The 25,827-nt window shown below is 44.8% G+C and overlaps 1 protein-coding gene and 1 long non-coding RNA gene across 8 annotated transcripts; one reads left to right on the forward strand and one right to left on the reverse strand.

Annotated features, from left to right (window-relative positions):
- Positions 1-254: 254 nt before the first annotated feature.
- LOC125985324 (adenylate cyclase type 1) lies at positions 255-25,803 on the reverse strand. 7 transcript variants are annotated; one of them, XM_049748050.2, is made up of 24 exons: positions 24,708-25,803; positions 22,523-22,672; positions 22,070-22,188; positions 18,641-18,752; positions 13,310-13,437; positions 12,281-12,439; positions 12,064-12,205; positions 10,660-10,815; positions 10,009-10,206; positions 9,836-9,933; positions 9,613-9,697; positions 9,419-9,508; positions 9,080-9,342; positions 8,577-8,703; positions 8,065-8,181; positions 7,843-7,989; positions 7,678-7,776; positions 7,425-7,539; positions 7,194-7,318; positions 6,561-6,987; positions 6,370-6,429; positions 3,506-3,581; positions 3,255-3,310; positions 2,850-3,011 (listed from the first exon to the last, which is right to left on the reverse strand). In XM_049748050.2, exons 1-20 carry the CDS (start codon positions 25,311-25,313, stop codon positions 6,592-6,594), a joined length of 3,432 nt encoding a protein of 1,143 aa, XP_049604007.1. In that variant the 5' UTR covers positions 25,314-25,803; the 3' UTR covers positions 2,850-3,011; positions 3,255-3,310; positions 3,506-3,581; positions 6,370-6,429; positions 6,561-6,591. The 7 variants fall into 7 exon arrangements, with proteins under 7 accessions (XP_049604013.1, XP_049604007.1, XP_049604008.1 ...); XM_049748051.2 differs by having other exon boundaries at positions 6,504-6,987; XM_049748049.2 differs by having other exon boundaries at positions 6,370-6,987.
- On the forward strand, positions 12,433-13,308 carry LOC125985328 (uncharacterized). The gene is made up of 2 exons (XR_007487292.1): positions 12,433-12,532; positions 12,643-13,308. It is a non-coding gene; the product is annotated as an uncharacterized lncRNA (long non-coding RNA).
- Positions 25,804-25,827: the final 24 nt, after the last annotated feature.

Here is a 25,827-nt window from a genome sequence, read left to right on the forward strand (position 1 = left end):
GATGTCGTTAAAAGATTATCCTTATTGATCGTATTGTGGCGTGAGGTGTGTGAAGAGTGATTTTTCCTCATGATTGTCGGTGACGATATGATTCTTGTGTACGCCGCACACATTGGAAGAGCAGAACACAACAGCCATTTTTTTTCTTGTCTCATATTTTTTAGAAGCTAAAAATTCGCACGGGATCTCGGGATTTTTTTTTTTCACTCCAGTATGTGACACAAATGTGTTGTGTAAATGGAGGTCACACTAAATACTTTCTACTTTTTAATCATGTATTTTCTGATTCTATAATACATACTATGTTGTTTTGACAATACGGCAAAAACAATTTTTGCGCAGAACTGGATATTTGACATATATACATAAATAACAGAATATACAGTAACTGCTGGACACGAGTCCTCGATTACAAAAGAATAAACATTGCAATATTATATAATAAATATTTGAATAAATGATAGAATGACAAAAAAAAGCAGTGACGCTGTGGATAAAAAAAAAAGGAGGGTAACTGTAGAGGTAGACAAATGTAGAAGCTTGGATGAGCTCTGATATGTTTGTGCTTGACCAGCATACACATACTTGCGGCACTTTAAGTATCCCCTATTGAGGAAATGAAGATGCGTGTAGACAATGTCAACATGTTGCATGAATGAGCCGCTGTGTCGATGTGAATGAATTGTAAAAAAATAAAAAAATAAAAAAAAAAAGGCCCTGAAATGGGGCTTGGCAGTGGTTGCAGGGTTGTGGTTTTGGAGGAATGGAGTTATTTAGTCAGAAATACAAATGTATACAGTGTTGCCCTATTTACAATTGAAGACAGCAAAATAAAGATGTGAAAACAGTTTAAAAAAAAAAAAAATAGAGACTTGCCGTGAATAAATAAAATAAATTACAACTCTTCATGAACGGACCAAGGTGTCCTCCCGGGCGAGCGAGTGTTTGCGGCTCATTTCCTACTTCAGTGAGTGACTTCCTGGTGGCACTCGGAGTCGCCGGTGATGTCGCCGGTCCCGAGGAGGATCTTGCCGTTCCAAGCCGACACGCACCAGCAGCGAGCGGGTGGTCCGGCCAGAGATGACTCACACTTGCAGAAAGACAAAGAGCAAAGCGGTGAAGGGAGGTGACGAGTGACTGTGACGAGGGCTTGATCGTGTGCAGCTTACCTGCTTGGCTTTGTAGAAGCCGTGCTTGTCGCAGTTGGGGAGGTAGAAGGTGGTGAACTTCTCACCAAGGCTCTGCTGCGAGCTGGCGATGGCGTCCAAGGCGGCGCCCAGCTCAATGTGACAAGGCCCCTGAGCGGGAAATCAAGTCCGTGTCAATGCTCGTTCTCTTTCCTCTAGGAAGAATATGAACTGTACCTGCTGAAGCAGTTTGTTCCTGATGGCGTTCACTTTGGCCTTGATGCTCTCCTGGGTGTCGGTGGCCTCTTGGTTGGGCAAGCCCAGCATGTCCTGCAGTGAGCTGCGGTCTGCTTCCTCGTCAGCTTCCTCTGAACACACACATCAAGACTTCAATTAGCGTTAAGTCTTTTGCGAGGGAAACGCCGCGCCGACGCTACCTTGGTCTTCGGTGCAGAGCCCCTGGCCCCGGGTGAGGGCGTGGAGAGGTCGGGCCTCGCCGGGCCTGGGCATGCAGCGCAGTCCGCTGGCGCAGTGGGCCGTGTGGACCCCGCAGGCGTTCCCCCTTTCTAGGGCGCAGGCCATGCAGCAGCCACAGCCCGGCTCCCTGAGCACCTGCCTGCAGCCGCTTGGCACGGCGGGACACTCGCTCAGCTTCTCCTCCGTGCAGGGGGCGCAGCGAATTGGCTCGGGGCCCACCACGGGGGATGACCCGACCGCCGCCACCACCGCTGCCAAAACCACGGCCGTCACCAGCATCTTCTTGCCGTGTAATCCACACATGTCAACGCTTTGCACTTTTCCTGTCCCCGTCTCCCCGGGCGCTGGTATTTAAGCATCCGTCTGGCCTCCGACTAGTGTTAATAATTGACCAACCGCCTACAGATATAAAATATTTGTGACATAGCAGCGGTGACCTCGCTTGACGTGCGTGGTTGAAGGCTCACGGGGTCTGCGGTCAATATTGACTTTGGGACGCGGTGATTGGACATCATAACAAGCTAGGCCGGCGTGGCGGGGAGGAGGCGTTTTACTCATCGCTGACTGAAGAGGTTAGCAAAACATGTGCCTTGAAGATGTTTCAATGAAGGAGGGAATAACATGTTTGGCTGCGAGTGCGCTGTTTTGACACCGCAAGCCGCTTTGTTCCAGCACCCTCTTTGGTGAAGGTTCATCTTATCAGGAAGGTGAGATAAACAAGGACATGAGGCACCCACACACACACACAAACACACGCACCCCGTTTATTGCATAACGTCACCAGAGTCATAACATGTTTGTGTGAAGACAACGGACGGTAATTGGTCGTTTCCTTCCGTGTAGTATTGGTAGGCGTCAGCTTCACTTTAAACATTTTTTTTTTTATCCAAAAGGCAAAATCTTATTAGAGCATTTACTTTGACCTGCCCCATGATGAGCTCCCTCTCAATTGGGTGCGCCAGGTTTTGGGCACTGAATGTCGGGACCCACTGACCCAATGAATCATGGCTGACCCAGATTTGCAAAACGCATGAAGATAACCTCTTCCCAATTGCTTTGTCTAAAGCCCACTTGACACATTTAACACAAACACGCCACATATTGGGGGGGGGGGAAAAGCAAATAATTTATTTGCAATACTGTGCAGTAATACTGAAATGATTTTCTCATCTCAACTGATTCGTTCATTTACGCCGTGCGTAATCTGAATTTAGCAATTAATTCATACAGAAAAATGCGATGCTGTTTAAAGTAGTGAGCATTCATTTGTTTTTTTAATGAAGAGGGGGGTGAAAAAAAAAATCAACACTTGCACGTGGTTGGCGTTCACTCAATCACCAGCTGATGCGTTCTCGCTTCCTCTATGTTCCTCATCACGTTCACCAGCCACTGGGGATACGGCTCGTCCTGCAAAAGGTATATTGAGATAATTGTTAGAACACAAAAAACAAATAAATTCTAGCTAGAAAATTGATTAAATTCTTCCTATTCTTACAAATATATTAAGACTTGAACCATTGCTAGCTGTGCAGTCTACTTAAAAAAATATTCAGAGCAACCACTTGACAAGTGATTAATTCTACTTTCTTTAATTCCAGTGGGGGGGACGGTCATTGCACTTTCGTCAAACAATATATTTCATGTTTTTACCGTGAATGATATCCTTTTGCGACTCTTCTTCGTCCTCATTTGACGCTGCTCTTTCTCTACCGACCAAAAGGATGGTTCCCATGAGTAAAGATCATCTGATATGTTTCCGCTTGCGCTCCCCTTGTCCACTTGTCTCTTTTTTGAGGGTAATTCCGGCTGATCGAGTTGCCGTGTAAGCAGCGCGCTGCAGGATCTTCCAGGCCTGCGAACGTTCAGCGGAACATCACGAGAAAGGCGCTCATATTTCTCACCCGCTTGATGTTCTGCTGCTGGAGACTCTTCAAGTGTCGTCTCAGATTCCTCCAAGATGTCAGAGAGATTTTCATCCTGTGTTGATTGTAAATTTGGGGGAAAATTAATGCTACAATTGAGGATAACTGGCCGTTTTTGTTTTTGCTCCAAAACGACGAGCGAATATATACATCCACTATAATCAACCAATCAATTTTTTGTGTGATTATTTGCAATTATTTAAAATGCTCAACAAACGTACGTTGACAAAGAAGTTGTAAAAACTCACACGTCTCTGTTGAAAGTCCATTGTAGGCGTTTGGTGCTTCACACAAGAGCAGCAACGGACAAATTAACGGATTACCGAATTCATGTTACGTGCGAAATTCCGGCAAGTGGGTGGGGTCTAAATTAAAAGGCCAATCTTTTTATTCATCTGTGAGGTAGCCTAATAAAAGGTATAGTAAATTATTTTATATTTAAATATTTAAAAATAGGTCATTATATACTGATCATCTAAATTTGCACCCAATGTTGTGTTAGCACAAGAAGATATTTTTGACATTGCATTTAAACGTAGTTAGGACTACTATTCCCAGCATGCTTAGGGATTTCTATAAAGCAGGGGTCGGGAAACTATGGCTCGCGAGTCAGATATGGCTCTTTTGGTGACGGCGTCCGGCTTGCGGACAAATCTGACATTTGTTTACACAATTGAAGTCATAAATAATTTTGTTATACCATCAAAGTAAAAAATAGACCTACTAAAATCAAAATGTTAAATTAGCTTTCAAAATATAAAATATGATCACGTTTGCAATCCATCTCATCTGTTTTCTACCGCTGAAATCCACAGTTGCGTCATATCAGCCAATCCCAGCTGCCCTTCGGTGTACAGAAGGGTGACACCAGGTCGGACAAAAAAAGCGCAATTTTAATTGGACAATACGGGGTCGTGAGAGGTCAAATTCCATCTGCTTTAGTTAAAATTTCAGCTAGCTTTATAGTATAAAGCATTGTATGTAATGTGCTCATGAGGTTCAGAAGTAAAGAGAGCTTGTAGCAACATGTCAGTGTGATCATTATACAGTAACGTGATTAATTTTAATGTTCTACTGAAGACCAGGACAAACAGACTCAAAAACAGTTTCTTTCCCAAAGCCATAGCCGCCCTCAACTCCAGCCGACACTGATGACACTTTCCTCCTGCACTACTACTGCACTTTGTCCGCACTACAGTTTCCGATTATTCATCTACTTTTCTATTATTCGTTTACTTGACTATGTTACTTGTATCTACCTCGTGCACTGGATGGAGTTCTCCAATTTCATTGTACTATGTAGAAAGGTTTTCTGATTCTGATGAAAAAAAAGTGTTGAAATGTTGCGTACATGCCAGCAAGCATTTACATTGGCTAATGGAAAGAGGAGGGGTGGCTTGTTTGTGAACTGTCATTTACCTCAAATTCCCCCTCTTTGCTTCACATGGTGCGTGCGTGTACTTGAACACCACGTTAAAACAACAAACTTTTTTTCCCCCTGTAAGTTCATAGTTTACTTCTGATGAGTCACTATGACTATGACATTTCCTCATTTTTTTACACCAATATTATCTTTATTACAAAATATTCAATAAACCATCTTTACACTGTACAAGTTGTAATGTCGCTTACAGGCGTTTGGATATTTACAAAGAAAAACATAAAAGAGTATAACCTGCATATCAAAGTGAATTTGTGTAAAAAGGCAGGTTGCAAAGACGATTAAGCTTGACATGGAATAAGGCAGAAACATGACATATTGTATGTACACAGGTGCAGTTAAATGCTAAAGATACAACCGTACGGCCTACAGCGGACCACCACACACCTCAAATAACAATTTTCCGCCAATAATTGACCCTCGCCGCAAAACGGAATCCCATAACACAAATTGCATTTTAAACATCGTCAAACATCACATGACTTGTGAGTTAAGTTTTCTTTCTTTTGGTATTTTTGCAGACAAACAAATAGAAATAAGCTGTAGCGCCGTTGTGGGAGTGAACACGGCCAACCTGTTTCCCAGCCAATGGAAGCGGCTTCTCTCATTCCCTTTAAATTTAGCGCACCAAAATTGCATTACAGCATTCGCGCCACAACTTAGACCTGCGTTAAGAAAAACTTTGATGGATTCTAAAGAAATACTGAGGGGGGGGGGGGGGTCCACTGTATGGCTATAAGAGGAATGTGGACTAAACGCAACAGTGGTTGATCGACTGCTTGTGCTGTGCTTTAATACCGTCTTATGTAATACCACAAGTCAGGTTTAGGGAACTCCTTTTTTTCTTTTAGAACGACCTACAACTCTTATTATTCGCGGGCTGAATGTCTTTTTTAGAATTGCACACATCTAGCCACAATGGCCCGCTGGCTTTGCATTCCCAAGCCGTGTTGTTTGTGTTTGCACCAATTATGCAAGTTTTGTTGCTCACAATGTCTTTACTGCATCAAAAGATACCCATAGACTGACAGGGTTTGGAAAAAAAAAAAAAAGACACATTTTAGCTTATCGGATGGTGTTGAAAAGTGTGCCAACGGAGTGGGTGCCATCTTGAAAATCTCATGACTTTGGTTTACTTTAAGGGGGCAATCATATTCATGGCTATGGCTGTCAACTTGTCAAAGGTCATGCAGCGGTCATAGCCAAAAATGTCATTGTGCTGTGTCATACCACCACACACCACCCTACACACTCACGCATGCTTAGAAACACTGAGTGACTGCTGTAAATAATACAATGCATCCTTGGCATCATTAGAAGGACAGTGCAAAAGCAATAAGAAAATCATTTATAAATAAATAAATGCACATACTGTAGAATATCCCCTCAGCAGAGATTTTACCTGCAAAGAATGGATGGTTTGTCTGAGTGTGTCCAAAGAGTGGCAAGCAGCTGAAATCCCCTAAAAAAAAGGAAAAAGAAAAAAAATCCAGCGAGTATGATTGTCTGGACTCATTTCCTAAATGAGCGTCGCACCTGCAGGAAACATGCAGGCCGGTCTCCTCAAGGCCTCCATCTCTCGTTTCTTCTTACCTTCACTGAGGTCACACACTTGTGTTTGTGTCTACACCGCAGCATCGGCCACGGTGGCCACGGTGGCCACGGTGGCCACTGCTTCAATTTCAATCTGTGTCACATCTATTTCCTCGCCCTCCTCTTCCTCCACTTCACCCACCGCAGGCACGCAGGAGGAGGGCAGGCACGCGGACCGGTTGTTGGGGGAGGCGGCGACCGAGGAGACGCTGCCCAGGGTGGCGGGCACGCTGGTCTTGCCGCAGGAGTGGATGCGGCGCGCCAGGCTGGCCGAGCGTACCACCGACGAGATGGTGGCCGTGCCCACGCCCTGCACCTTGCCCTCCAGGAAGTACGTCAGCATCTCGCCTTTGCCCTTCACGCTCACTTTGCCGCGGCACACCAAGTCGTAGTCCGAGTTCAGCAGGCGGTAGACCTCCTCCGTCACCTGGGGTCAAAGTGATTCTCGTCAATGGGAGGTATGAAACCAAATTAAGAAAACCTAAATCAAATAAAAGTATCTAAAAATACATCTTGGCTTAAAAAAAAAAATAGCTAGCTAGCTAAAAATGTCGGATTTGTCAATAAAAAATATACATTAGCTTTTGGCGTTGGTTTTAAATGCATTCTTTAAATATATTCTGAATTTGTCACCTGAATCTTCCCTGGTACTCCCGTGCTGTCCATGCGACTGGCCACGTTGACCGTATTCCCCCAAATGTCATACTGGGGTCGCCGTGCCCCGATGACACCTGCCACCACTGGACCAACATTGATCCCTGCAACCAGCACGGCGCATTGAGCAAACCAGATAAGTCACAAACAACATTTTATTTTTTGATTGGTGGTTGTTGTTGGGGGGGGGGGGGGGGGGGGCAGACGTACCCACTCTCAAGACAAACTCATTGTAAGACTGATAGTTGATTTCATCCAACACATCAAACATCTCAATGGCGTAGTCCGCTATTGTGCTCAGGTGGTCGTAAATGGACTTCTTAGCCTATAGAAGCAAATAACGATGCCATTTGTGCGACTGTTTGGCGAGCGCAGTCGTATGAAATCATTCTTCGCAGAGGATCAAGAATGCAAATTTATCGTTCCATCGTTTTTTAAGTACAACCATCCCGCAGTGTCTCACCTTGGTTCCAACGGTGGGAACGAGGCCCACGGCTGCCATGTACGTGCTGCCTATGGTCTTGATCTTCTCAATATCTCTGTAGCACTCTTTGTCCATGAGCTGGATTAAGGCGCATTCACGTTTAAGATCCACATCAAGCATCAGTTGATCATAAAACAGCCGAACCTCATCAAAGTCAGCAATGATCTCGTTGAGCAGTCTCAAGCACTCCACTCCCATGTTGTTGCCGTCCAACTCGATGTAGAAGTCGTTGAAGTTTGGGATGGAGGCAAACAGGACGCCGACTTGTGCGTAGGACTGGTAGTAAAGATCCTAGAAGAAGAAGAAAACAAAAATGCAATTGTGACGCCACTAGTCTACCCGTTTGTGTTTCTGAGCTGTGCTCACCATGTTCCTGGGGTTGGACAGTAGGAAATGTTGCGCAACGTGTGCCGGCAACAGATTGAACAGGATCCGCCTGTTGTCCAGTTTGACTTTTTCCATGCCGTCCCTTTCCTCCTCTGCCTGTCAACCAGACATGCAAACAATGTTAGCGTCTGCTAAGTGAGTAATGCTTGGTTGAAAATGTGATATTTGTGAAAATGGATGCAGATCCTTCAGACTAACTGCCAAAAAGTATAAAGACGTGACATGATGTCTGAAGCCAACTAAAATTATTCCTTCACATTTTCACCAGCAGGGGTCGGTAAAACCCCTCACATGTATGGCTTCCCATTTCAACTGGCTGGTCACATTGCCAAGCCTCTTACTATGCAAAATAGTCTTTTTCGTCATGAAATAGAGCCAAAACAAACGGAACAGAAACCCGGCCGCTTCTAACTACATCAATATTATAAATGTACAATACATTATTTTAGTGTAGCACATGATTGTGTTGTGATGAAGACATGCTGGCTGACCTGCACTGCCCAAAGGAAGTCCAAGCGCAGTTTGAGGTCAAGCTGCCTGGAGTGGAGGGCCAGGGCACTGACGAAGAGCAACAGAGACAGGATGGGCTCGTAGCCCCGCATGTGGAAGGACCCCCCACTGTGGAAGAGACCAAGACACAAAGTCAGCGCCGGGGCCGGACCACCCAGGAAAAACTACACGGGAGGCTTGAGGCGATCCCCCACGCAGTCGACAGCAAACACGTGCTAAGTTATACAACAATGTGGATTCGGTTGCAGTGTTTACTTGTCTAATTGCCTGAATGTAGGACTAGCGTGACATACGCACACGCGTGTTGCACATCAGTGCGTATGTAGGCTCCCCTAACTCCTGTTTCCCCTCACTGGATCAGAGAAACGTTCCAAATCAAACATGCGTAGCCTCCTTTCGAGGCAATGGCGGAAAATCAAAAGAAGCAAACGAGCATCTCATTCGCGCGATTGCCCTGCTGAGCCCGGCCGGGGGCCTCACCCACCCGGCGGTCTTGCGAAAACCGCTGAGCTCCAGCACGGTGACGTAGAGCACCCCCAGCAGGAGCATCAGCGCCATCTTAGGCAGCCAGGAGACACGCAGGAAGAGCGCCAGCGTGAGCGTGCCCAACGCGCACGACAGGAAGGCGTAGCGGGCGCCCTCGCACGGCAGCTCGGCCATGGTACGGTTGGCGCCGCCGTCCTCGTCGATGATGACGATGGAGCTGTTGGTGTTGGCGGGACCCCACAGCCGGGGCATGCAGCCCACCTGTACCAAAGGCAAACAAAAGCACGTGTGTGCACTTCAGAACGCGGTAAACAAGATCTAAACGAAACTTACTTACCACGCAGGCCTGGGCCACAGCATAGATTAAGAGCACTATGAGAATGCAGAGAGCAGTGCGGATCTGAATGGTCAGGCACCCTGGAAAACACTGATTCAGCAAATAATGTACGTCAGGTTAAAAAAAAAAAAAAAAAAAAATCTGTGCTAATCCACAAATATCCGTATGTATCAGAAAGGCCCGGCGGCACACACCTGTATGCTGGTAATATGAAGATACATGATACATGCTACCAGGAAACAGATGCAGAGGACAAGCAGCACCAGAACTACTATGCCACTGGAAAGAAAGAAAGAAAGAAAGAAAGAAAGAAAGAAAGAAAGAAAGAAAGAAAGAAAGAAAGAAAGAAAGAAAGAAAGAAAGAAAGAAAGATTATAAACAAGTCAACAAATAATGCTGAGTCGTGATTTGACGTACTGCGGTATGATGAGAAGATAGACAAGGCCACACAAGGCAGTGAGGATCAGCGACAGAACCACGGCGCTGGTGAAGTACTCATCCGGAACCTGGTGGTACTTTTCAAAAAAGGAGCAGAGTGGTCAGTATTGATCGTTACAACTGACCCAAAGGAGTCAATTAGCGTAGCTCACCCTCTGCTCACGTTGCGAGCACTTGTACATGAGCGTGAGGAAGTTGAGGTCGGCCGTGTCCGACTCGGTCTGCCGGGCCTCGATCAGCCGCCCGATGTAACGGTTGACCCGGGTTCTGGGGCTGCTCTGGACCACGTTGGCCTGGTTGGCATTGGGCCGGTTTCGCAGTTTCTGCGGCGCCGTCCTCATGGCTCTCCGCTGTGTGTGTGTGTGTGTGTGGGGGGGGGGGCAGCAAGAGGTCAGAGCGAGCGTTATCATGTTGGAATGGAAACACCGCTGAAGGAGCATCAACAATACGAGCGAGCGGGCCGCCGATTATACTTTCAAATGGAGCTGCTGCAGTCACATTTAACTTCATTAGTGGATGCACCCTGCTGAGACTAAGTGTCTTTGGCAGCCACACTGAGGGGAGGTGCAAAATTGCTAGCACTGGAGCAGAACCACATGGCCTCCGTTTTTTGCTTTTTTCTTGTCGCTACTCACAGAAAGTAGTTCACGCAAATCTCAGCGCGTTGGTATATATTTTTTCATTCGTTCATCTACAACGGATGGGTTGACCTTTATGCTCAAGGGCAAAGTTTGAGTCAAGAAAATGTTACATTTTGGGAATATTCGGAATGAGAAAAAGACTCACCGAGCGGGAGTGCTTACCTTATCGCCGTCCTCGCAGTTCATGACATTGGAGAAGGGGATCTCGGCCTTGAACATCTTTCTGCAGTGCATGAGCTGCACCAGCAAGTAGCACACGGTCTTGAACTTCATCTTTTTGGCCGGCTTGATATCCGACAGAATCAATCCTGGGAATATCTGCGTGAGACGGTGAGGCGAGGAGGATTTGCAAAAGTCAGCGTATTGGAATAGATGTATAATGGAAGGTGCACGTGTGTGTGTCATGTAGTCATTATTAGCAGCATTAGGACCTTAACCACAGATACAATGTGGGTCAATCCCTCAAGGTCATATTATTAGTTTGAACAGATCTGAGCTCCGTTATTGAGCTCCGTGCAAGGTTCCAATGTAATATGGTGCGATCAAAGGCAGATTGTGTAGTTGTCGGAAAATACCATAGAGCAGAAAAGTAATTTAGCAAACAAAAGAAACCAGAAGATTGCAATTTTTGTTAAAATGAAGTTCCTCAACTTACTTGGACATTGTTAGATGCCGGAAAATGGCAACAAAGCACTTCAGCATAGTTCTTTGGAAGTAAAATGGTAAAAGATGGCAGCAAAGCACTCATTTTGTCGAAATGCAACTCCTCAACCTCCAAATATTTTTTTGTACCGAGATGCCACAAGATGGCAGCAAAGCACTACTTTTGTCCAATGAAGTTTTTAACTCACTTTCATATTAGTCCGACGTGGCTCTTTGGAAGTAATATCGTAAAACGTGGCAGCAAAGCACTCATTTTGTCGAAATTCAACTCCTTAACGTCCAAATATTTTTTTTGTACCGAGATGCCACAAGATGGCAGCAAAGCACTACTTTTGTCCAATGAAGTTTTTAACACACTTTCATATAGTCCAACATGCCACATGATATCATCTTGAACATATTTCACACGAGACTTGCAGCGATAGCACAATTTGGGAAGCGCAACATGTGAGAAGAGCGCTGCTTGCTGACGTGTTTTCCGCACGCGTGCATCTGTATGCATGCGCAAAGCTCAACTCTGCAAATCTGTGATAAAAGACGCCACAGGCGTTTTTTTTCCCCCCCCCTGCTAGTTGAATCCATTACAGGCTGGAAGTGACCATCATCTGCACATCAAATGTGTGAGAGCTCCATTAGATCACGCTTGATGCTTTATACTACACTCAGGGTGCGCCCCCCCCCCCCCCCCCCCCCCCCCATTCACCTCCTGCGAGATTTGAGAGCAAGAGAAGCAACCAGGAGATAAGCCTCCTCCTTCAATCGAGCCTCGTCTGACTTTCCATGTGGATAATCTCTGCACAGTACACCCTTGAAGGTATTAAGGGTTCACTCGGGGCCACGGCCTCATAAAGAAGAGAACCCAAAGTGCCGCAGTACGTCGTCATCAACAGCAGCCGCCGTTACCTTGCGTCGGTGAGATGGCACGATAAAGAAAGTTTCAATCTGGTGTTTTTGGAGGAAGGCGTTGCGCTCGTGACCGTTTCCCGGCTCCACCTCGTAGTCTCCGTTCAGGCACTCTAGTGTGGATCTGGTGATGTGGACCTTCCTGTGGAACCCAGCAAAATACCAAATACAATCATGCACATGAATATATTTTTTCAGGCACTGGGCAAGTACTGACCCGGGCAGTCCCCCGGCCTCCATCACGTTGGCGAGAGTGACGTCGTTGGACCACACGTCGTACTGCCACTTCCTGAGGCCCAGCACTCCGCACAGCACCCTGCCCGTGTGCAGGCCCACACGCATGTTCAGGTTGACTTCCGTGGCCTCTGCCACTGACCTGAGAGTGCAGGCGGAAACACCGTTAACATATACTGAAATGGACACACTACTCTAGTGGACGACAGTGGAATTACACCCAGAATAAACGCAGGTAAATTGAGTTATGGATTAGGTATCACGAAAAAAGGTGAGTCCGATATTTGTAGGACTCCTCAATGTGATGAGGGTTTATTGAAGACTTGAAAATTGTCCTTTCTATAGGTGTAGCAAGTGGGGCACTCCAGGGGTTACCTTGCTTCCCCTGCCCAAAGTCACCTGGGATCGGCGCCAGCTAATCCGCGACGCTAATGAATATAAGCACTATAGAAAATGAATGGATGGATGGAAAGTAAAGCACACCTGCAGCATATACTCAATGCTCAAACTTGGCAAATAAAAAAGATTGAGATTGAGATTTAACATCAACAATGCACTTTTTTCCCCTTTTCCAATTAAGACTATCAAAGAACTTTTCCAGACCTGGACAAGGATGATTTTTCTTCAAATGTGCTATAATTTGCTCTCCAATTCCAAAATAGATGAGACCAAAGAAGAAGACAGCAACTCTAATCCATGTCACAATCTTCACAGCCAGACTGAAATCAAGCCATGAACGTATCAAATTAGAAATGATCTTTTTCTCTCCTTCAATATGGAGCGTATCGAATGAGAAAGTACATACACTTGGGAGGTGAACGGATTATCTTGACAAAGAAAAAAGTAAGAAACCGGACTTTGAAAAGTGTCCTTAGGTGGGAAATCGAAGTGTGGATTCAGTTTGTCTATAAGCGCTTGTTGTGATTGGCTGGCAGCTTCTCGCCTGAAATCAGCTGGGCTATCCTCCAGCAAAACGAAGATAAAGAATAAATAAAATCATCAGCTCACTCACGTTATGGTGTCAATCATGTCCAGTCCCATCTCCACGCAGCAGTGGGCGTGGTCTGTCTTGGGCTGCGTCAGGCCAGACACACAATAGTAGCAATCCCCCAGGATCTTGATCCGACGACAGTGGTTCTCCTAGCAACACACACATGACAAATACACACTGTCAACGGGATGATGGTAGCATAGATATAGTGTACAATCATGCATGATGAATGCCAGTGAGGTCAAATAAGCTCGGGGAACATTTGGGCATACATCACAGCAATGCAGCAAGGCAGCGGGGTGGAATTATGCAAATGAGCAGTGCATCTTTGGTCCCGACGTATAAATGTATTTTACTCAAAGCGAGGACTCCGTCCCTTTACGGCTAAGCAAGAAAACAGAAGGCGGGTGAATACAAAGCGCCATTATGATGGAAGCGTGCGATGGAGGCAGGGGAAGCGGGTTACTGTTGACGCCGTCCGTCGCTCGCTCGCAACCCCTTCATTGTCTCCATGGAGCTAATGGGATCACCGGCCGTGCATGCGGACAGCAACAAAGACTCGTAATTATGCACGTTGGCGGCTGGCCGGCCGGGCCCCAAGCGCGGCCAGGCGGACGGACGTGCTATTTTTAACGCGACACTCGTGTCCCATGTTTGCAAGTTTGGCTGATTTCAGGGATGCTCACAAAGACTAAACACACAAAAGTTAGGAAAGAAGAAATATCACTTCCGGTCAAGCACTAGTTGTAACTTATAGTTTTTACGTTTCAATAAAAAAAAAAAAAAAACACTTGTTGATGAAACTGATCCTTAATTCATAAATATCACAAATATTATTACATAAATGATGATTATTATTACTACTACTAAGGAAACCTGATATGCTATATAAAAAAACAAAGACAGATTATTACAAAAAATCTTGAAAAATTTACAAGCATCTTTTGATTTGAAAAAAATAACCAGTGTTGTTTTAGTAATCCATTAATCTGTCAAAATACTTTTACAATTAATCGATGAATAGGACAAAACCAAAACATTTATTCAAATCAAATATGTTGCTCATTGTTTACCAAAATAAAAGTAGTGTTGTTTTTCCAAATCAGAGATTAAATTTTTCGAAACAATTCTGAATCAACCCTATTTTTTTCTCACTAGCATAACATGATATGATTGGCGTTGAGGACAGTGGAGTCATTTGAAAGTGGTGCTGACTCTCTGCCCAGCCTTGCTAGAAGCTCAGTGCAGTGGCAGTTATTATGTAAATTAAAATCACTATCACATAATTCCTAGGCCAAAGGATTTTTGAATCATTTATTGTTGCAAATTAACATCTCAGGATGTTCTTCATCATTAGCTCGTACACGGTCCATCAACGTTAAAGCAACTGAAGCTACACTTCAGCATCTTTCAAATAGGCTCTCTTGTGTTGTCACTGAGCCAGCCGGGTCCATTTAGACTGTCTCGGGTCAGGTGATCAGTAACAGATGGCGCGATGGCAACGAGGCTAGGCTTCGGTGAGCGGGGGGAAAGCCCCGGTGCTTAAAGTCTGCCACTCTGTACTTTTCCTTTGCTAATCTGCACTGTGGCTTTAGGAGCTGATTGAGAACCCGAGCGAGATTACCGCACAGCACGTGACGCAAGGACAGCCGCTTTAAATCGAGAGAAGAAAGACGTCAAGACGACACACCAATCGATAGAAATAATGGCCAGATCCATAATAGAGCATTTCCACAGGTGTGTCGCTTCGCACACATGCAACCTGATATTATGCATATTGTTGCAAATGAGCACACGCACTTCATTGCGCCCCAACAAAGAGAATGACACAAAAGCAAGAGGGAAACAAGCTGTAAAATAAAGCGGACACACACAAACGAGCAGATGACAGCAGCAGCGCTATGAGTCACCGAGGATATGTTGTTATTTGTTAGAAATCCTCACATCCTCCAAGTTTAGGCCCCAAAGCGCCAGAGGGCGAAACTGTGCCTTTAACCGTCGCTATCGTTTGACTTCCATGTCAATTTTCTGAATGTGATTAAAGCCAGTATGGCCTTCAGCCGGATAAATTTGTTCGCTATGCATTAACACAACTGGAAATTCCATTTGCGAAGCAACAGTGACTCTCGTGCAATCATTTCTATGAGATTGCACGTACATTTAAATTGCTATGGATGAACAATTTATAGAGGATACAAAAAGGAATAGAATGCCTTTAAAATGAAATGATATTTGGAAATGCACACAAAAATGGTATAGCTATAACAACAATTGTATCTCTTCATGACCCGGAAGCAAGGCTGACATAATATCAGACATTTCCAATAAATAGCCAAAAAAGCAGAATCATGTTGAAACCAAAAGGTAAGCAGAGCTGCAGAGCTTGCGCAGAACAGCATTAGCAAACGGCATTAGCATCTGATAACCGGTTTCCTAAGGTTGGCGTGATGGATATTGACGGCAAAGTCTCAGCTTCATGCGCCACATGCACCGATCAGCATCTTAGTGAGGAAGTGCTGCCTCCACAAGTGAAAATGCAATCTAAAAAAGCTTTTAATGTGTCGCAAGCACTTGATAGTTCACACGCTTTATCACCCCCCCCCCTTGTGCCATCTCTAGTCGCCATGGCAACCAAAGCCCATGAAACTGAGGGGAACGGTGGGACTTAACGGTGATCCTCACATCTGCTCGGGAGGCAAAGCCATCAGGGCAGTTGGCTTGTGTTTACTCGTCAGATTTAAGGTGTTGACAGAAAAGCGGCGCCGCCACGCCGGTGACGGTCTCAATTGCAGGGGCACAAATGTTTACACCTGCTTGATATCATTTTTTTGCTGCTATTTTAGTTTGTCTCGTTGTGAAACTGCACGCACTGTAGAAAAAGACCAACAACCGTGGGAAATTCCGAAGGTGAAGAGCAAAAAGGCAGTCGATGGCTACATCTAAAAATGGAAGCGTGAGACGGAGCGCCGAGAGAACCACGGGGCATAATAGACGCGCCGTTGAGGGAACTAGGCTGCTGCGTGTCAATCAAGAAGCTGCGAAACAAGAAGCGGAGGAGTCTGGAAGCTGTGATGCACGGAGGTGTTGTGACAGGAGAGAAAAAGACACACCGGAATGACGAGGCCTGAGACCAAAATGGCCATATGCAAAAAAAGTTAATTTGCAGGGAACAATCTGGATATCCCAAATAAAAATGCTAACCATTAGCAAAAATAATGTCTGTCGAAATAAATGGAAGGTTTCAATAAGATTGCCTTTTTTTTTTTTTCTGTCCGTCATGATTTGACAGCATTTGATTTTTAAATTTCCCAGCCATTTTTGCCAGTGGCGCTCTCAGCTGTTATTTTGTGTACTGGACAGCCTGCCGAAGACTCAGCCAAGGAGAGGAAGTGTTTATCGAGTGAGGCAAGCAGTTGGCGTGTCAGTTTGCACGCTTGGAAATCAACCACCATCTCTGAACACGTCATCCATCCGATGCACCGTGGCACTACTTGAGATTTATTGTCTTGGCTGAATTTTGTTAACAACCATGAGTGTTTTTTTTTTGGGAGTGCTAAGGTCCCAAAGCTTCCTAGAGGTGTTAACGTCACTAATCTTCCGTCTCAGCGGTAGTCAGCGGATTCTGGCGACGACGCTGAAGAGTTATAATTATTCTCAGCTTCCGTTCCAGTGGGCGGTGGCAATCAAACTGCCGACACTTGTCAGTGTGAGCGGGATTCCTGGAAACCCAATTTTTATGGATGAAGACCTCGTCGGAGGCTTCAACTGAAACATGTTTCACAACATGCGAGCGTAATCAGACAAGTAATTGAAATTGGGGAAGAAAGCTGTAATATTGCCAATGTTAGCAGTTTGTTTTTTAGTATTTTTTTTTATATATAAATATATTTATATAATTTAAATTTTATATGTTTTATTAATTTATATATATTATAATATTTAACATATATTTAGTATATATGTTATACATAAATAAAAAAATAAATGTATTCATTAAAAAAATGAAATAAAATGTTTTTATTTAAAGTGTGATGTCGTACAAGTAACCGGAAACTCTATCGCAAAAGTCCAGAGCGAAGATTCAAACCTGGAATCTTAGAAGAGTGAGGCCCACTTGCTAAATACTTGTGCCCGCAATTTTTCTCTTCATCCCAAAGCGATATTGTCGCTCGAAATTAGAGACGATGAACATCCGAGAGACTGGTGTGCATTGTGAAGTGCTCCTTAGGAGAACTCTATGTTCGTGGCGTGGAGCCCAAGCAGCTTGACTGGTCCAGAGAGTGGACAGGTGGTGTGGGGATGGTGCTGGAATGTTATTACGAGATGACGCCCAGTGGCCATGTACTATCACCCGCTCGTTGCAAGAAGAAAAAAAAAAAAATTCAATGAGAGGAGAAGAGCGCCCGCTGACTACCACCATGATGAGTCACCGCTACTCGCCACTTCCTGTCCGAGTGGATCAGCATGAGGGAAGGCTTCGGGTCGAGGTCTGGCTCTGACATCGGATGACAAGCTCCAACCCGTCTATTCAACTGACTTTAAATGTAAACAAGTCTAGAAACATGAACCCGGATAAAGCTGGCTGACCCAAAATTGAAATCAAATGTGTAAACCACTTTTGTTTGCCTTGGGCTGTTTCTTACGAATAGAACGAAAGTTTTTTAGCTCTTTTGCGTACCACTAGAGGGAGCTCTCTGAGAATCATTGATTTAGGAAAGTGGTAGTGGTTAACACATGTGCCTCACAGTTGTGAGTCCTGTGATTAGAATCAGGGCTCCGGATTTCCTGCGGGGTGTTGGCAAGTGGCGTAAATGTAAATTTCCAGTGAACTATTTACAAAGGGGCGGAGCTGCGATTGCAACTTCCTCCTCCGGTCGTTTTGCACAGCCATGCAGTGTAGAGGAAAAATTCAGCCCAGGGCGAGTCTGGACTAGATTAGAGTCTTCCTCAAATGAAGCACTCGGTAATCACATTACACATCATAAGGTCTTCCAGTATGCACTGTGACACTGCGTTGAGTTGACAGCCAAGACCATTCAAGTCATGCTACACACACACACACACACACACACACACACACACACACACACACACACACACACACACACACACACACACACACACACACACACACACACACACACACACACACACACACACACACACACACACACACACACACACACACACACACGCACACAAGGGAAGCCTTTTCCTATCAGGGGTCACAACAGATGCATAGAGGAAAAGTGATGATAACCATAGAACAGTAACTGAATTTAGAGCAAAGCAATTGCTCAAATATGCAAAATGCACAATTTTAGCAATAGCGGCGAAGCAAAACAGACTCACCGTAGCGAGCTCGTCAAACTTTCCAAAAAGCTCGTTCAGGAGTTTAACCAGTTCCTGAGCGGTGCACTGGGAGGCCAAGCTGGTGAAGCCGACGATGTCTGCAAACAGGATGCTGAGGTGGGCAAAAAAAAAAAAAAAGAAAAGAGAAATGGCTTGTTATTGTCATGATAATGGAGCTGGATCAGATTAGCAGCGAGGGAGCTCTTTAAATGACATTTAGGAGGTCAGTTTGAACAGCAACGTTGGATTTTTCGACAGCGGACCAATCAAAGATAGCAATTAGTGGCCAGCAGCAGGCAAAGAAAGATTAAAAAGGGAGGGAGCGAGCGAGAGAGAGAGAGAGAGAGAGTCTGCCCCATTTTGACTGGCGGCGGAGTCAAAGCACAGCGACTGAAAATAGAAGGCAGAGCATTCTCACGGGGATCAAGGTGAAGACGTTTTGGAGGAGTCATTCAGGGATATTATGCCGTCGGGACCTTGTTGGCGCCGTTTCCACAACACAGGCCGCTTTTACGCAGCTATGGAATTTTGTAGTCATTCTGATTTTGCACTTCAACTCGGTTCGCCGATCAGCAGTTTTGCGGCGTCCTTGAATCAGAAAATGTCATGAAAAATGTCACAGGATATATTTTTTGTTATCTGTTATTATATTATAATTTATTTATTATTTTTTCTTTTATTTTCTATCCCTATCCTAACTTGACTTCAACCCTTCAGAGACGAGGCGACGTCTTTGCGACGCCGAGCCGCCGGATTCATTTGTGCCAACACTTGAATTGGTCGCCATCTGTGACGGCCAAATATTTAGAACGCTGAATGTTGCATTAGTGCAAATCTGCAAACAGTGGGCCTAATGCGACACTCAACTTGCATTGTGGGCACATACAGCGGCCAATAATAGAGCAAAGAACTGGAGAAAGCCCAAATTGATTTTGAATAGGCAGCCTACACAACACATGTCCCGTTATCTAATTCCACAAGATAACACAATAGATCCTGTTGCGGGGCCCACTTAACGCTCCCAGCCAATTCTCTCTTTTTTTTTTCCCCTTCTCATTTAGTTCTTTCTGAAGTGAATATTTCCTTCGAGTTCTTTCCAGCAGCGAGAAACCATTTAATCAGTACTTAGACAGACAAATGTGAGCATTTTCCCTCCCTTGCAATCCAAGTCAACAAAGGCCCAATCATCAGATGTCAAAGATTATCCCGAGCAATTATCTTGGGGTGTGTTTTTTTTTTTTTTTTTTTTGGGTGTGATTTTTCTGCCAATCTGCTTGGGAAACACTTGGGCCGACTGTCTTACATCAAGTTAAGGGAAATAATTTTAGCATACTGTACTGATAATCAAGGGCCCGATTATCAGGTGTCTCGAAAAGATTATCCTGAGCGATTACTGGGTAAGAAAGTTTGTCGAAGACACTCTGATGAAACTTTCCTAGTTTATTGTTGTTAGTTTTTTTTTTATATTCTCGCACATTTCGCCCCTGCATAATTTTAAAGATATTTAAAACCCGTGTGGAGCACGGAGGTGTAAAAACTGCATTTAGCACTCGTGTGAACTTGTGATCTGCCAGGCTGGTTGTGGGAACCAACATTTGGGTGAAGAAATCATTTGCTTTGAGCCATTTTTTAGGCTACAACTGAAATGATTTAAGAGACATATCATGGAAAATACATCGCTTTAAAAAAAACATTGAGTTATTTTCATAAGTAGGAACCAGAATTTTATGCTCTCTATTTTTTATATTATGTTGACAATCTACTGTATGTATGGGAGTGGATTGAATAGCTGAGAAAATTAATTTATATGAAATAAATAGTCGGTCTTGAAAGGTGAACACTTCTAAAGGGATAAAAATAAGATTTCATTTAGACTTTTAATTGCTTAATTTATTCAAATGAGGTACATGCTAGCAAAGATGACAAAAACTGTTTTATATGGCCTGTATTTTATTTTTTTAGAATAATATGAAAGGACTATTAAACCACTGACCCCAATAATGCTCATACTATAAAATAGAGTCATAAATGTTTGTTCAGCATTCTACTCTACTGAAAAATATTCCCAAGTGACATTTTGTATTTGCATATTTGATGATCTCACTCTGTGGTGCTGGGAATGACTTCAAAATAGTAATTTTACATATTTAGAAAACAGCCATGATTTGTTTTCTTAAATCTTCTGTTAGTGTTTAGCTTCAAAATGGACATGGTTTGGAAAAGCAATGCAAATGGGAGGTTCCTCAAATAGCGAAATAAATAAATAAATAAATAAATAAATAAATAAATAAATAAATAAATAAATAAATAAATAAATAAATAAATAAATAAACAAACAAACAAACAAACATAATGGTCTTTATATTCCAAATCTTGTTGGAAGGCAGCCGTTTTCTTTGCGGGCGTTTAATCACATTTTTCTTTTTCTTTTTTTTTTAGCAGCTGATCACAACAATATCCGCCTGCTCGGACTCTAATCAGATCCAAACAGTGTCCACCTCCACCTTGGCCGAGCATAATAAAGAAACGCTCAGAGAAAAACTGAGCTGGTAATTAAAGTCCACCTGAATGACATAAATCCTGTCCTGCGTCCAATGGCTGTGTGTGCGCGCGTGTGTGTGTGTGTTTCGAGGCACAATAACAAAAACAATCAGAGGGAAGGCTTTTGAAATGGGATCCATATTTAGACAGTCACACACGGCGTTACGCAACGAGAACCTCGTCGTCTCCATTGAAATGCTTCCCTTGTCGTGTCGCAATACCGAGGCGAGGCAAACTTTCTCGCCGCTCTGACAGCAGCGAGAGCACTCAAGAAAGGAACTCAGATTGCTCTACCCTCATGAAAAAATGATCTGGGGGCAAAAGTTAAAGGTACTCGACACGCCATGAGGTACATGCCTGCATTACAGTTTAATGGAGCGAGCTTGAATTGGATTTATATTTTTGTCTCCTTTTTATGTTTCATTTATTTGGTTAGTTTTTTCATTGCCGTGCAAAGTGGGTCATCTACAGTAAGAGGTTTCTCACTTCCTAAGACAATAATCATTAGGAGCCTCCCTTCCAATGAAACATCATTTGCTCAATTGACTACCGCAGAAATGGGCGCAAGCGTCATTTCGGTTTCTCTTTTCGCAAAATCTCACAAGCCCTTTTTTTTCCCTCCGGGGTGCTGCCGAGCCTCCATGACCCTGAAGTTGCTCACTGGTGGCCTATTATCCGATTCCTAGCAAGTCCCTAATTGGATCTTTTATGTCAGCGGACGTGGGTTGGCTTGTGTTTAATGATCCAAAACGACAAATCTTTAAATGCACTGAGACACTTTTAATGCTGCCAGGCAGAAATGTCCCATGGCGAGTGTTCAACGCGTCTACTGCAGTGGATTTCCTCGGAGGACCTAGACAGGTCTGATGAGCCGAGCGGGTTCTTTACCTGACGTTGTCGTGGCGCTGAATGTAGATCTTGTGAAAGATCCTTTCTGGCGGCTTCAGGAAGTCCTCCTTCATCTCCATGGCGACGTTCCTGGGCAACAAACTCATGAGGAGGCGCTCCTGGATGCAAGACAAACAAAAAAAAAGTCAGGATTACAGTATGAGAGTTAATAGAAATGCAAACTGTTATTTATATATTTCAGTGTATTTATTTTTAAGCACACGCTGGTTTCAAAACAAAAATGGTAAGTATACAACTTGGAACGGATTAATTGCATTTTTATTCATTTCAATGGGAAACATTGCTTTGACTGAGCAACATTGCAAGTTACAAAAGGGCTCAGGAAACCAATTAAGTTCCGCTGCATCCATTTCTTCATATACTGTTTATTGCAGTTGTGTATTTTCTTTTCTATTACGCTCGACTGTATTGCTTTTTTTTTGTGGCCCGTACCTGTTTTTCGTTTTCGTCCTCCATGCGAAGTCGCTCTTCGATGCAGTTGCGCGCCTGCAGGAAGGCCTTCCTCTGCGCTCGCTCCGTCAAGATGCGAACAAACAGGCCCGACAGGTTGACGCTGGTGAACAGCACCGTGTTGGCCACCAACTAACAAAACAAAACCAAATAAATTCAATTTTACTTTGTTTGCTCAGAAGCTGACGGGATGCGACGAGAGTTCGGAAATGACAGCAAATTGATTTTTTTTTTTTTGCTTTGTCTTTGAAATGTGACTACCATCAATTTGACGTATGGAAAAGGAGCATGCGTGATGAATGTGTGAAGTCTATTTTTATAGAAACGCATGAACTGCTTCAACCATCATCGCTGATACCCGAGTTTTCATGAAGTAAAAGGAATTTATCCCAAAGCATATTTCCAGGTCATTTGACAATAATCTTCCCTATAACGAGAAATTTATTCACAACGCAGTGATTTGTCTCATAATAAATACGGACGTATTTCTCCACAAAGTATGCGGACTCGCTTTTGCGGCAAGCCCTGAAAGTTCAACAACTGAAGCTGGTGCATCTACATCACAGCCGTCCACAAGGACGAAATCTGTGACATTTTTATGAGCACATTCTGCGGAGGAATTATGAGCGAGGGAAAAAAAATAAATCGGTGGTGTTTTATTCGTAAAGCGCATCGGTTTTAATAGGTGCCATTACAAAGCAACCACAATTGAAGGTTGATTTTTCATGTGCAATGGAGGTGAAACATGTTGCACTTCTTGCATGTTGCCAGCAGGGGTGCTGTTGATTCACTCCTTGAGTCATTTACAGTCTAAAGAAAGACAACATGAACAAATGACTAAATCCATCCGCCTATACCGACATATGAGCTGATGAAAATCTTGTTTTGTTTGTTTTTTTTACCGTGTGGTAGTAGTGAGAAGAAGAAGCTGTTTTATTTTGATTGCGTGAATGAGTTTAAGACAATCCAACATTAATAGAGATCATGCATTTTGAGGAACACCCACTGTAACCATTTTTCTGACAGCGAAGGACACCGAGCAGAGGACTTGCATGCAACTTCAGTACTAAGGACAGCTCCCTGCAGCTCATTTAGCAGAGAGCACAAAATACACTTTGGGTGCAGTCTCTTCCTTTCTGCAAAAATACAGCTAAACGACAAGCCAAGGGGGAGGAAGGGCTTTGACATAAAGAGTGAACTTCAGCAGACCCTCGCTGCTGGTGAGGAATACAAATAAGCGTGATGGGGCGGGAGAAACTGTGTGACTGTTACCCCAGGGGATCTGAATCGCCCTCGGAGGAGGCTGGAAATGGGGGAGTGGGGCGACATCCTGCAAGGCAGCAGCAACAGAAGTAGGGCAAGTCTAAACACCACACGGCATTTTGTTTTCTACAAAACAAAAATGTCTTGGCTTTTTGGTGGCTTAGCCTTTTGACTCAAATTTGGAGTGAGCAAAGCAGTCACATCAGATAAAGCTGCCTGGGCCAACCGGATGCTATGCGCATTTCACTTCAAATTGAGATTTGATCAGTTCATCACGCGCCCAGCCGATGACAGCGTATTTGCTGAGAAGATTGTTTCTCCACCTCTGCGTCGGTACGACTGACGAGACGCCTCGGCTGCCGTGTGAAGGACAGTGTTGGCTGCAGATAGATAGCGAGGGGAAGCTAATCCATTAAGCTTGGAGATGAGCCCCGTGGCATGACCCCCGAATACACGGATCACACCTGCACCAACCCCACTCGCTCGGAAATTGCAATTGCCACTTTATGAGTATTTTGTAATAACAAGGAGAGGGGGTTGCCTACAGTGGCCGTGATCCACAAGGGGATAAACCCTCCATGTCACAAACGCCTGACGGGGCTTTCGCCTCCAGTCAGCCCGAGCTGTGGCACGCACCTCATTCCCTTGCCACTTGCAAGTGATGATTAATATAAAAAGCCCTCAACTCACATCAAATATGTGCACGTGTATATACAAACACACGTGTACGTGAATGCATCTGCGTGAGATTACAGGCGGATGTGAGATTCACACTGTGATCACATGCGCGTGAGTGTTCATGTTTGCGGGTGCGCATGTTTTGAGAGTACATGCGTGTTTGTGCGAACATTCATGGATGGATACACGTGTACGTGTGTTTGTGCGCGTGCGTGTCGCTACTCACCGTCCTCCAGAGTTTCTGCGTCCTGACGGAGGTTGCGGTCACAATGAGGTGCGACACGGACACCATGAGCCCGAAGAGCACGGCCAGCAGGGTCCGGACGGGAAGCAGCGCGTAGGCGACGAAAGTGACCAGGACAAGCTGCCACACGCCCTGGTCGGGCGACGTGTGTGTCTCGGAGCCCGCGGCGCCCAGCGAGAAGGGACAGCAGAGGAAGGCGAAGGTGAAGCCGAAGAGCAGGCTGAGGTTGACGATCTGCTGCAACTGGGTCACCTGCAGGTACTTGACGTTGGTGACGATGAAGAGCGACGTGAAGACGACGCAGTGCACCGGGTGCGAGCCCTTGGTGATGGTGAGGTGGCCGGGGCCGCCCAGGAGCTCCCCGCCGGCCAGCGCCGACGACATGACGATGAGCACAGCGAGCGCCTTGAGCGTGGACGTCTGCTCCAGCTTCAGGTTGTAGTTTTGGAACAGAGACTCCAGCTCCTTGCAGTCGAACTCGTCCTCGCAGGCGATGCTGCTCACCGGGAAGCCCGGCGGACACGGACTCCTCTTCCGCCGGCTTCGGACTTTCTCAAACGGCGCTTCCTCCATGTCGGGGCCATTCATAAACTGAAGATGTAGTCAGCTTGATTTTTTTTGGGGGGAGGGGGGGGTGGCAGAGCGCACTTTACCCACAACAAGGCACTAGGAGCAGCGTCATCTCTTTACACCGAGACAAATGTACAAACCACAGAAAAAAAGAAGACGGAGCGACGTCCCCTCGCAACTTAGCGGCTCTTGGCGGAGCTCAGGCTCAGCTGGGATCACGCGTGCGCAGTGCGAGGCCGACGATAAGTCTCAAGATGATAATAATGGGACTGTCCACGCAGCGTCCCTAGCTTTCTCTCACTCCCTTGTCTGCCACCTACACGCCTTTTTCCACGATTAGAACGGTCGCATCTGCTCAACATGATCGTTTCCTGCTCACATCCATCATGCATGAACATAAGTGGGTAAAGAAAAGTCGTGGGACCAAAGAGTCACCAAGCAAACATAATCCGGGGACCTTTAGTTTGGCTCGTAATACTGATTCTTGATCAATTAAGATTGAATTTATTATTAATCAATTTTTTTTTAATTC

Source organism: Syngnathus scovelli, chromosome 17, assembly GCF_024217435.2.
Source record: "Syngnathus scovelli strain Florida chromosome 17, RoL_Ssco_1.2, whole genome shotgun sequence".
Classification (NCBI taxonomy): Eukaryota; Metazoa; Chordata; class Actinopteri; order Syngnathiformes; family Syngnathidae; genus Syngnathus; species Syngnathus scovelli.

Excerpts from the sequence above, each read along its gene's own strand:
- LOC125985324 (XM_049748050.2), bottom strand. The coding sequence starts at position 25,313 with ATGAATGGCCCCGACATGGAGGAAGCGCCGTTTGAGAAAGTCCGAAGC. Across the intron at positions 12,206-12,280 it reads GAGGCCGGGGGACTGCCCGG|GAAGGTCCACATCACCAGAT; the intron begins GTCAGTACTTGC and ends TGGGTTCCACAG. Across the intron at positions 8,182-8,576 it reads ACTTCCTTTGGGCAGTGCAG|GCAGAGGAGGAAAGGGACGG; the intron begins GTCAGCCAGCAT and ends TCTGGTTGACAG.